Raw genomic sequence first — 12257 nt, forward strand, 5'->3', positions numbered from 1 at the left:
CCCCCAACTGCTGAACAGGCTCCAAAGAGGAGGTCTGGTTCAGTGCACAGAGTCTTGGGCGGGGGGCGGGGCAGGGCAGGGTGGAGGTGGGGAGGGGACTAGAGCTTCTGGCAGAGGTCTGGCCAAACCCAGGCTGGCCGAAGGTTTGGTACGGGGGACAAAAGGAGGGTGAGGGGTAGATTTTGGCCGGATCAAAGAAAGACCTTCTCATGCTGTGAGACTCTGGACTATGTGGGTTCTTGAGAGATCAAGAAGCCCCCAAGACCCCCGCCCACCTCCTTCAGCCCCCTCTGCCAGGGTCGCAGCTGCTGCCACGCCGATATCGGTCCTCAGACGGCTTGCTGGTCTGGTCTGCGGGCGGCACTCGGGTCCCGTCTGTCCGCGGTGCGTGTGAGCTCGTCAGCTCGGACCGAAGGCCAGGCGGCTCAGACCACAGACGCTTATTTCTCACCGTTCTGGAATCTGGGTCGTGTAAAACCAGGTGCTGGACAGTGCGGTTCCCGGGGAGGACTGCTGTCTCGGCTTGTCCACAGGGCCCATGTCTCTGGCTCGAGTGCCGCTGGGGGGTGCACCTGGGAACCAGGGATGGCTGCTGTCGCCATGCACCCGTCCCCCGGGTGGGCACAGCACAGCCAGGAGAGGGACGCACTGGGCAGCGGTCCCAAATGCGGATCTGAATTGGCCCCGGGTGAGGCCCCTGCCACGCCTGGCACCGCTGGGGTCCCTGAGCAGACCAGCAAGAATTCCGCAGCTGGAGTCCTGTCACTCAAAACCACTTAAAAAATTACTCTCTTACAAACTCCTCCGGACTTCCGCTGCCGCGGCTGCTGGCCCACACCAGACTCCGAAGAAGGTGGTGTCTACGCGAGTAAACAGTGTCTTCCTCGAACAACCCAGGGGCGGCCGGAAGTCGGGCCACAGTTGTTTGCGTGGCAAACTACACAACACGAGAATGAGTCACGGTGCAAGGGTGGTCTGGGGTTCGCCCACTCGCAATGGTAACCTGCTTTTGCCCGCCACTGCATTTGTCACGGTGGCGCTCTGTAAGGGGGGACCTACAACGTCTCAGTGCTTGTGCCGGTGTTCTGTGGGACCATCCCACTGCGGCCTCGCAGCGCAGTGCGGGTAGCAGTTTGCATTCTGCGGCGGAGGAAGACGAGGCTCTGAGACACCGAGTTTTGTGCTCAAGGCCACACAGCTCAAGGGTGGCTGGTCCTGCGCGTGAGTCTGCAAAACCCACAAGGTTGGTTGTTTTTTTAAAGATTTTATATATTTACTTTTAGAGAGAGGGGAAGGGAGGGAAAAAGAGAGGGAAACATACACGTGCAAGAGATGCATCAATTGCTTGCCTCTTGCACACCCCCAGCTGGGGAACCTGGCCCACAACCCAAGGATGTGCTCTGACTAGGAATCGAACTGGCGACCCTTTGGTTTGCAGGCTGGCGCTCAGTCCACTGAGACCCACCAGCCAGGACCCCGCAGAGATTTTTAATGTTAAATGTAATATCTCCTCAAATCATCGTGTCTCCAAAATGCAGGCTGACCTTGTAAAATATTAGCGGTAGACTCTAGGTGTCAGTACCCTTTTTTTTTTCATTTATTATAAAATTCTTTCAACCGTTCAGTATGTTTGAAACTTTTCATAATAAAATGTTGGGCAAGAAAAACTTGCAGCATGACTTCCAGATGTTTTTCCACTTGGACCAACTTGAGAACCTTGGTACATCTCACAAAAGCTGGCTGGCCTCCCCGAGTCCTAGCTGGAGGGGCGGGCCGGGATTCCCGGCTCCACGCTGCCTGCCGATGGCAGCGACTTCCTGCCGCTGGCCCCTGCCGAGGCGAGGCTCCCACCGGCCTCTCTGAGGCTCGGGATCAGGCAGGGCCAGGACTCGGCTCCCGCTTCTCACCTCCGCCTCTGCGTCTGCAGCTCCCAGGCCCCAGCGCCCTCAGGAAGGGCTGATTGGCCAGCCAGGGTCATGTGCTCATCTGAGAGCCAATCCAGGGCAGGAGGCTTGGCCCCACCCACCAACCTCATCTCCCAATCTAACACCCGTTGAGTGTGCTAAGAGCCCTTTCCCGGAGGAGCAAGCGCCTAGGTTCCCAACAGCCCCACGGAAGCCTCAGGAAAGAGGCGGCTTCCAGAAAACTCCCTCTCCAAAGACCTGGGCCCCAGACTTGACTCCCAAGCTGCAGGTGGGAAACCGGGACCCCATGAGGCCTGCGCCTTTCCCGCCCTTCACCCTGAGACTTCATTCCTGCGATCAGACCCCAGGCTCCGCCCCTCCCCTGCCAGGACCCCGATCCGCTGGCGTGGAGAGCTGCTCAGATGTCCCCTGCACTCTCCTGGTCCCTGGCACTGGCTCCCGGGACCGTCCAGCCTCTCTTTGATGTGCCCCGAAGGGGTGACCTCAACAACGTCCGCGAGTTCCCAAAGGTGGAGGGAGACCACGTTCCGCAGCGCTGGAGTGGCGCAGGCTTACATGACCAGGACACCGGCCACCCTGGAATCCCAGCGAGGCTGACGTCCCACGGGGGCCCCGAGACCTCGGCCAGTGCCAGGGCCCGGGCCGCTGAGCCGAGCCGAGCTGAGCTGGGGCACTCGGAGGATGGAACCTCCGAGCTGCGGACGGGACACCCGCGAAGGCAGGGCAAGCCCAGGGCAGGATTCGGAGCAGCTTGTGTGGGGAAAGGGCTGGATGCTGAATCCCTGCGCATCCAAGGCGGTCTTGGGGGGTAGGGTGCTTTCGTTCCGACCCCTTACTTTGAGGGTGGCGTTGGGACACGCCGTAAAACCAGCCTGTCCACCTCCCGTCTGACACAGGTTGTCGGAGAGGAATGGAATTTGGAGTCTGATAACTGGAACTGGAATTCCATCTTTGTCTCTGAACAGCTGCGTGACTTTGGGCAGTTCGGTTCCCAGTCCGAACCCCGTTTGCTCACTCCAGACTCCAGCGTGACCACGCCCACCTTGCCCGGAGGCCAGGAGCGATGCGCGGAGCGCCCCCTGCCGAGTGACTCGGCGCACACTGGAGGTCTCGTCTTCCCGCTGGAGAGAATTGTTATTGCCCAGCGATTTCTGGAGGGGACACTCTCAAAAGCCACAGCTCTGTGACTTGCCCAGCAGGGCTGGACGTGGGTGTGGAGTAAGCCCTTTGAGCCATGCTTCTCCCAGGGAGAGTGCGGTGCCAGAAACGGTGTGGATGGGAGGTTTCTCCAGTACACAGGCCAGGCCCCACCCCGGGACCCTGGGCGGCTGGAGGGTCTCTAAGAAGGCCTCGGGGGGACATTCCCGGGGCCCTCTGCTACTGGGGATCCCCTTTTTTGAGAGACTTCCACGCACAGGCCATCAGGAGAATCACAAAGCTGTTTATTTTCCACCTCTAAGAAAAGACGGATGCAGGGAGCGGAGAAAAACCCCCGCCCCCTGGTGCACGTGCTGGAGCCACACACGAACCCAACTGTGTCTTTACCAACGGGGGGCTGTGTCCATGGAACAGTAATTTGCCCCTAAGTGTCCCTCAAGCCACCGCGTCCACAGCAGCCGTGTCCCTAGAAGTGGGCCTACAACACCTGACTGGCAAAAAAGGCACCAAATGTCAACGTTCACACAGTCAGGGCAGACACGGGTCTGGTCTGGGCTTGGAGAGCGGCTGCCCCCCGAAAAGCACCTCCCTCTCCCCGCTCCTTAGCCATGCCCAGCCCGCAGGCCGAGTAGAGGCAGCAACCTGTGACCTTTGTGTTGAAAAATGAGCCCGGTTTTCAACCAGACAGTTGTGCGATCGGACCCACCACTTCAGCACCAGAATACACCGATGGACTTACCCATCTGGCCCAGCTTAGTATGCGTCAGCCTAAAACTACAAACGAATGCATGCGGTGGAGGCGTGCCCGGGCGGCGCGCGCAGGGGCAGGCCGCAGGCGGCGGCGGCGGCGGCCGTGACGTGGCTGCGCCCTGGGCGGGGCCTCAGAACCAGTACTCGGAGACGAAGATGTGGACGTTGACGACGTTGCGGTGGGACACCACGCCGCCGACCACGTAGCTCATCTCCAGCTTCAGGACGGCCTGGGACGGGCCCACGATGGGCCGCACTTGGCGCACGACCCCTGCGGAGAGAGCGGAAGGGGTTTGGAAGTCAGCACGTCTGAGACTTTCTCTGGAGGGATCTCAGAATTAGAAGGGGCCTGAGACCTCATCAGATCCCGCTCCGAGCCAGGTGCTCGAGTGCCCCGCGTGGCATGTCCCTCCCAGGGGTCACCCCTGGGGTCTGCTTCCGCCTCCAGGGACGGGTGACAGCGAGCTCACGCCAGCCTTTCCGTCGTGCACAGCTCGGACCGTGTGGGGGTCTGCGTGGGGGCTTCGGAGTTGGCGGCTCTGGGGTCACGGCCAGCTCCCACTCTGCCCCAGCCCGGGCTTCCTCCTCGACCACCTCCCCCTGTCAGAGGCCTTCAGAGCCCAGAAAAGGGCCTTGTACGGGGCAGATGCCCAGGAGACACCTGCCCCCTCCCTCCTGTGCCCTGGGCCCAGTCTGACCCTCGGGCAGAAGCAAAGCAGGAGTGATTCGCTTCCCTGTCACTGTGAGGATTCAGCGGGGTCCTGGGTCCCCTATCCAAGAACAGAAGTCCCAGTTCCCCAGTGGGACACACCCCTGCACCCCCTCTCCACACCTCTGTGGAGGGGCACACCTGAGCCCGTGATTCAGTGTTGGTGGTGACAGGTGAGCAAGAGGTGGGCGACAGAGGCTCGGAGTGGGTCCGGCCCAGGCCGAGAGGCTGGCCAGGCGGCACGGGGGAGGCAGGGACCAGCCCTGAGGAGCAGAAGCCTGCTGTGCGAAGCTGCAGGGAGTTCTGCGTGGACCAGGGTGGGGACCCGGCCCAGGCCGTGATTGGAGGCCTCCCCTGCCGGGGCTCACAGCGCAGGGCACAAAGCTCGGGGGGGTCAAGGTGGACGCAGGTGAAGCCCCAGCATCCTGCAGACTCGCAGGGGAGCAGGACTGGGTGATAAGAGCAGACTCCACGATTCTCTCCAGCCCTGGGCCTGCCTGGCCTGCCTGGCCAGCTCTGTGTCTCCAGGCCAGGCCGCTGCCGTCTGGGCTGAGCTGCGTGGGGCTGGGGTGATGGGGTGACTGCACCCTTTCTGGACCTCAGGTTCCTCAGCCAGCAAGTGACACCACGGGACCCTGTGCCCCCAGACTGCATCATCCAGACGCCCCCACACTGTCTGCCAAAGATGAGCCCAGGTGTGCCGGGCACCCCCCACCGGATCTCCACGTGCACCCACGCACCCCTCCCCGGGCACCAGGCTGTTGCCCGGGATGCAGAAAAAACCAATGGGGCCCTGGTTTCAAAGCCGACAGAGGACCTAGGTCAGGGCCCCCCATTGTCCAGCAGGGGTGAGAGTGGAGGGAGGGAGGGGTGGCAGGAAGGCTTTCTGGAGGAGGTGCCTCTTTCGGGGTGCATGGCCCCCGGCCCTCTGTGCCCCCGGCAGCATCACCTCCTCTCCCCAGGTCTGAGGCCGACAGTGCTGCCTCCCGCCTGCGTGGCCTCGGCAGCCTGCCAACTTCACACGTCTTGGGGGCAGCAAAGGGCATGACCGTGACCCCAGGGCTCGGAGGGGCTGCGGGAACTCGAAGGAAAGAGGCGAGGGGCCGGGCGGGCTGAGAACTATTTCAAGACGGAGAAGCTGTGCAGAGCGGGGGAGGGAGCACGCCTGCAGTCGGACACACACTCACTTCCAAGTTGTCGTATTCACTAGAGCACGTAATTACCGCGCCATGTGTACACACTTGGTGTAATTATAAATACAAACCGGCCCTGGCTGGTGCGGCTCAGTGGATTGAGTGCTGCCCCACAAACCAAAGGGTTGTCGGTTCAACTCCCAGGCAGGGCACATGCCTGGGTTGCAGGCCAGGTCCCCAGTTGGGGGCACATGAGAGGCAACCGCACATTGATGTTTCTCTCTGTTTCTCTCTCCCTTCCCCTCTCTAAAAATAAAATCTTAAAAAAAAACAATAGATATTATATAAAAATATATAAATATAGCATACAGTATTTTAAATGTATAAGCCTTTATATGTACCTATATATTTTATACTTACCAATGTTTAAGTTATTTTATAAAATGTGTAATTTATATATTACTGTATAAGATATAAATTTATATATAAAATAAATATCACAAATAGAAAAACAATTGTGTTACACACACTTAAGTAAGCCTTCCCTGCCGCCTGGGGAGCTTTAATGGCATCAACGGGTCAAACCGACGGGCGCTGGGGCTTGTCCGCACGCCAGGCACTGGGCGCTGTGGGCAGGGCGAGTCACTGACCGGCTCAGTGTGGGGACCCACGGGAAAGGGAAAGGGCCATCAGCCCACTCAGGGACAGGGCACAGCAGTGTGACCCCACGGGAGTGACTTAAGCTTTCGGAGTCTCAGTTTCCTTTTCTTTGAAACAGGGCTTCAGAACAGCCACCCAGCCCGGGACCACCCCTTCCCCTCCGTCAGAGGTGGCCGCTGGATATTACAGGGCGTCGCGCGCGTTGACACGGACCTGGCTTTCCCCGCACGGCGGGCCGAATCCCCGCCGGCCGAAAACGCGAGCGAGACCACGGCATGGGTGGCCAGATGTCACGAGGGAGGAAGGCTCCGACCAATGCGCGGGGAGCGTTGGCGTCTAAGTTTCGTGTCGGGGCAGCTCACGTCACGGGTTCAGTGTCCCTGACGGCCACCCCTGCGCACGGGCGCACGGCTGGGATTGTGGGCCGCGGAGCGGGGAGACAGAGGGGAGGCAGGAGGAAGCAGGGCGCCTCCTGTCGGCGGAGACGGCGCTCGAGGGGGCGGGGCAGGCACCAGGCTGGATTGCTGATGCGGGTCCCAGCCCGGGCCGGCTTTCGCAGGACTTGGCGCTGAGCAAGAAAAACGATTTCGGCGGAACAATCAGACACGCTGCACGGGTCAAACAAGGAATCCTGCGCATGCGCGCAGCAGGTGGTCAGGGCGCGTGTCTCCCGTCCCTCTGACTTCAAGCTCCACCTCTGACCCCAGCCGACACCCCCTCTCCCGGGCCACGCCCTCTCAGGGGACCTGACGCCACCTCCACGCGGCCACACTTCCCGGAGCTCTGGTTGGGCTGGACGGGGCAGTGCAAGCTGGAGTCCCACCTCCTCCCATCACCCTGACCGAACCCTGCTGTCTCCCGGTTCCTCTTCCTCCTTCACAGCTTTCCCACCCGCCCACCCACCCCCACAACAAAGGGCCGGGGGGGGGTAAGGAATATTTGGCAGAGCAGTGATTTTTCAAACCCTTTTCATCCCTCAGCACACATGAACTAATTACTCAGATTCTACGACTCACTGGAAAACACTTTTTGCTGATCTGACAAAACGGTAGGCATCCTCCTGCTTCCTCCGCCCCGGACGGCCACCGCGGTGCTGGCTGTCTCCATTCATCGGCCCGTCCAGGGGAAGAGCGGTCAGCGCCCCCGGCTCGACAGTCAGGTGGTGCGCGCTTTACAGATTCTCGCGGCACACCGTCTGAAAATCACAGCGACGGAGGAACTGGCTTCAAGTGGGGTTTTGAAGCCTACGTCGAGGGTAGGAAGCAGGAAGGACCGGCGTGAGCCCCAGAAGTAAGAGGGTTCCCCGGCCTGCGTTAGTCCTCAGGGGACCGGCAGGCCAGGCTGAGGCAGCGGTGGCTGGGGCTGCGCCCCCACAGAACCAGGGACCTGGCTCTGCAGTCTCCAGACCGCCGCTCTCTCAGAACCGTGGCCACTGCCCTCCTGGTACAGGACACGTGGGCAGGAGGTGGTGGTGCCCAGGCTGCTCATTGGAGGGTCGCAAAGCCTCCACGGGGAGCAATGCCGTCCACCCACCTGGTTCCACGGACCTGAAGCGCCAGGTGCTGGGGACCGGCTAAACCACTTACATCCTCGTCTGTGAACCTCCGCCCCGCCGTCCCACTCTGGGTCACCTGCCACCCGGTCTCCTGCAGGTGCCACACCGCACCTGCCCACTGCTGGGAACCTTCCCAGGGGGCTCCCGCTCCAGGGGCAGGGTCTGCACCGTGCTCGCCTCGGTCCCGTCCCTGGGCCTGGGGCAGGGGCTCTGGCACGGTTGTTGAGGGGGTGAAGGTGGACAAAGAAGAGAGAGGAAGGGAAGGACGGAGCACACGAGGAAGGAAGGGCCATCTGTCCCTGAGCCCCGACTCGGGGGAGGAAGGTGAAACCATGTCCGGAAGGGCAAGGGAGCTGCAGCCGGCTCTGAGGGGAGGCAGCTTTATTATCTGGAGGGACCGTTCTGGCGGCAAACTCGGGGCGAAGGGAGCGGCCACTGCCGCCGCGTCCCCTGCGCCCCGGCCCTCCAGAGCCCCCAGAAAAAGGGCCGTGGAGCCGAGTTCGACCATGTTAATCTCCCAGAGCCTCGTCGTCGTCGGCATTTCTGCTCCGGGTCTCAGACGCTGCTGGTATTCCTCGGCGTGTCTGTGCCTCTTAAAGATATAATTAAGCCTTTTTTTCCCCCTTTGAAAAATGCAGGCCCCTCGGGCACCCCGCCTTCACGTCTCATCTCTGCCAGGTAAATTGCAGCCGCCGCGCGGGGCACCTGGCAGCCCGCGCACGGGCCCGGCGGGGGAGCGCCGCCGCCTCCCGCGGGGTCTGCGGCCGGGGTCTGGGCCCCAGGACCCAGCCCCCAGTGGCGGCGGCGGCCCCCCCGGGCTGCCCTTGACCGCCCTCCCGTTGTTTGAAAGGATGGAGAGCAGCCACCGGGCTGTGACCTGAGACAATGACCTCCAAAGGGACCCGGAGTCGCAGCCTGGGGTTCCCGTGTTGGCTCCTCCCTGGCCACCCGTGTGACGAGTGCCAGTCCCCATCCGCTCTCACGCTCAGGCTCCGACTCGGGTCTGGCGGACACGGTAACCAGAGTGGCGGGGACAGAGTTGTCGGAGGCTTTTAACAAAGAGGGTGGGGATGCAAGAGGCTGCGTGCCAACCCTGTGCCCGTGGAAATGAACTCCGCCCATTCAGAGACACAGGCGTGAGTCAGAAAGGCAGACGTGAGAAAGCCACGTGTTAACCCCGTAGAAAGAACCAGAAGCCACCACGACCTGAAATCAGGTCACAGAGCTGACTGCTTTCGTGGGTATCACCGGTCTCCCCACGCAATGCGGGCCAGAGGCCAATGGCGGTGTCTCTCTCGGTCACTGTTTCTGGTTCTTGGAACACAGTAGGTCTTTGGTCCTACTATGTACCTGACACATAGGGGTCACTCAACCAACAGCTGATGAACGAACAAACTGAAGGTCAAAGCATTAAGTGCACTTTATAACACAGGCGGCAAACACGAGGCCACAGGCCGAGCCCCGCCCTCCACCTTGTTTTACCCGGCCTGGCACCTTGTTTCTACCCGGGGGCAGCGCCGAGCTCCTTGCCCCTAGTTGAGGAGTAGTTACACTTATACATGGTCCTAAAGTTACATTCGGCCCTTTGAAGGCGACCCCGAGGCTGATGTGGCCCCCGGTGAAAATGAGTTGGACACCCCTGCTCTATAAGACTGAAAAGTATCACCCAGACATGAAAGTGTTGGGGAGAATGGATGAGAGCCCAAGGTCACTGAGTTCTCCCACGTTGACCACCCGGAGGGAGAGAGGCCCCAGACGAGAGGCAGGCAGGCGCCCCCGTCCGGCCCGGGGGCTGCCGCACAGAGTCACGGGCAGGGAGGGGGCGGGGCTGTGGGCCCCTGTGGACAGGGCGCTGGAACGGAGGTCCTTGTAGCTCAGAGGAGACGCAGCAAACACAGTGGCCGGCTGGGACGCAGCAAACCAGCGCCCGGTCTCAGGGGTCGTCCCTGGTGGAGACGCCCACCCCCGCTGGCTCGGGCGGACGTGCCAACAAACTACCGAGCGCGCAGAGAAGTGCCGTCGGCGCTTACCAAGCAGAGCACTTGGACGGGTGGGTTTGGGAGGGAGGTCGACAGCCCCCAAGCGCCTGCCACCGCCCCGTGAGGAAGATGACCCCCTTCCGTCACCGTCACCGTCACCGGGGGAGGAGCTTCTGGGAGGTGATGAACAGACAGACACACAGACACACGGCTATGGGGACACGGAGTCCGTCCGGAAGGGGCTGACCCCCAAGACCAGCTCTCCACCCCACGTGCCTCTCCTCCCGTGTCTCGGTCCTACGTGAGGGGGGTAGGGGGAACCTTCCAGAACACACCGGCCAGCAGACCATGGGCCGAGCCATCAATCCCAGCCACCGCGGCGGGAAGGGTTGATGGCATCATCGCGCCAGTAGCCGGGGGTGAAGGAGCCCAGTTCCAGAAACCCGGACTCCGTTTCCCGCCCCGAGAGGCACCGGGCCGGCGCTCGGGCCGAAGGGGACAGGTGTCTGGGCTGCATACTTCAAATACCAGCTGTCAGTCAACGTGCCCCGGCGGGACTCGTCGTCCGTACTTTCTGATTATTATAAATGTGCTCCCCGCACGGGTCTCCCGGGAGCGAGACCAGACGGTGGGGCAGGGGCCGCTGCAGGGAGCCGGCGGGGGCCAGCCCACCCCCCCGTCTGCGTGTCCCCTCGAGCAGAAAGGCGGAACGTGTCAGCTTCGCACGGAACGCTCCCCTCCCCTGACCGGCACGGAACAACCCCCCCCCGCCACACCCCCGCGGGGCTGCGTTCCCGGGGGGCCCCTCCTGCCTGCATCTCCTCCCCTCGGCCCCACCTGGTCGTCCACGGTTCATGGGGGAGTGAGCACGTGGTGAAGTCAGCTCTGAACCCGGGGAGCCGGCAAACCAGCCCCTGGGCCTCGGCCCCTCCACCGAGCCGCGTGGCCTCACCGAGTTGGCCGAGACGGTGACGTGTGTGTGGTGTGTGTGTGGGGGGGGACAAGCAGTCCTCTTCTCTCCCTCTGCATGTGTCCCCTGCCCGGACCGGCCCCCACCCCCCAGCTGCTTCGGCCCCTCCCCGCCCCGGACCCTCACTCGTCAGCCCACCCAAGCCCTTTCAGAGGCCCGGCTGCGGGCCCCTGGCCAGCCAAGCCCGCACCTTCCCCAGCCCCTGAGGGTTCAGAGCCTCCTCAGCCCTCATGTGCTGGCCTGGAGGCCCAAACCAGAGGCCGGCGAATACTCGTTTTAACACTTTCTAGAACCGGCTTCCCTGCTCACACCCCACCCCGCCTCAGGTCAGGTCCCCCGGACCCTACCTGAAGGGACCTGCATCCTCACCAGCCACACACCCTCCTGCTGCGGCTGGGGCCGGCCTCCCAGAGCATCGGGGGCCTCTGCGGCTCTGCTGAAAAGCAGCCCCCAGCCCCCGGCAGGTGAGGCCCGCCTTGACGCGGTTTCCCTCCGCCTGGTTTCCCAGCACGCCCCTTCCACCAGCCCCCCGCCCCCCGATGAGCAGAGGCCCCGGGAGGGTGCAGGGGCACCCGTGCTGCCGACTGGGCTGGACTTAGAACTGAGGGCCTGGGCACGCCGGGGACACTACCCCTGCTGTCTGCTGTCCGGGCGGTAAGGCGTCCCTACCCACCGCCTCAGGGGCAAGTAAGGACCCAAGGGATTGAGAGGCACGAGGCTGGGCGGGGGGCAGAGAGGGCACCCCGAACCCCACGCCCGCCAGTCGGCGAGAGCGTCCTCTCTTTTGGGCTCACGCGGCGAGCACGGGGCACTGGCTCTGGGCGCTGGGCTGTGCGCGCAGGTTGCTCCCGGCCCCTGGGGACGGCAGACGAAGAGGACAGGCAGGCCACGGTGAGCAAGGGCGCTAGGGACCCTCCCCGGACAGGGCCCCAGGCTTCCCCAGAAGCGTCACCAGAGACCGCGTCTCGAGCTGCAGGTCGGGGAGGGAGGACTCTGCCCCGCCCGAGGGCACACGGGAAGGTCACGGCCGCAGGAACGCCACCTCGAGTCCTGGCCTGCTGTGCGCACTCCTAAGTCATGCCACGGGAGCCTGGAACCGCCTCCGTGCCTCAGTTTCCCGCCTGGAGAACGGGGACAGACGCCCCCTTAAGGTTGCTCTGAGGAGCACAGGTAACGTGCTGGAAGCGTGGCTGCCACAGAGCGAGGGGCACGGGGCGGTGAACTGTTGTTCCTCTGACGGCCGATGCCCAGGACCCAGTACATGGGGTGCTCAGCCTGGACCACAGACTGACCTGGGGAACCCCTCAGCAAACGCCCAGCGTCCAGGCCGCAGGCGGCACCCTGGGTGACAGCAGGCGACAGTGGGTGACGGGTCCCGTCCGTGTTTAATGGCCGGCAGGCGAGGCCGTCGGAAGATT

General features: G+C 62.7%; 1 protein-coding gene across 1 annotated transcript in view; it reads right to left on the minus strand.

Annotated features, from left to right (window-relative positions):
• Positions 1-3350: 3350 nt before the first annotated feature.
• Positions 3351-12257, minus strand: part of FBLN1 (fibulin 1) — a 60690-nt gene continuing 51783 nt past the window's right edge. Inside the window, exon 17 of the mRNA XM_045835085.1 lies at positions 3351-4104. Within this exon, the coding sequence (XP_045691041.1) occupies positions 3965-4104 (140 nt within the window). The 3' untranslated portion in view covers positions 3351-3964. The remainder of the gene's footprint in view (positions 4105-12257) is intronic.

Source organism: Phyllostomus hastatus, unplaced genomic scaffold, assembly GCF_019186645.2.
Source record: "Phyllostomus hastatus isolate PE091 unplaced genomic scaffold, TTU_PhHast_1.1 phas_contig_198, whole genome shotgun sequence".
NCBI lineage: Eukaryota > Metazoa > Chordata > Mammalia > Chiroptera > Phyllostomidae > Phyllostomus > Phyllostomus hastatus.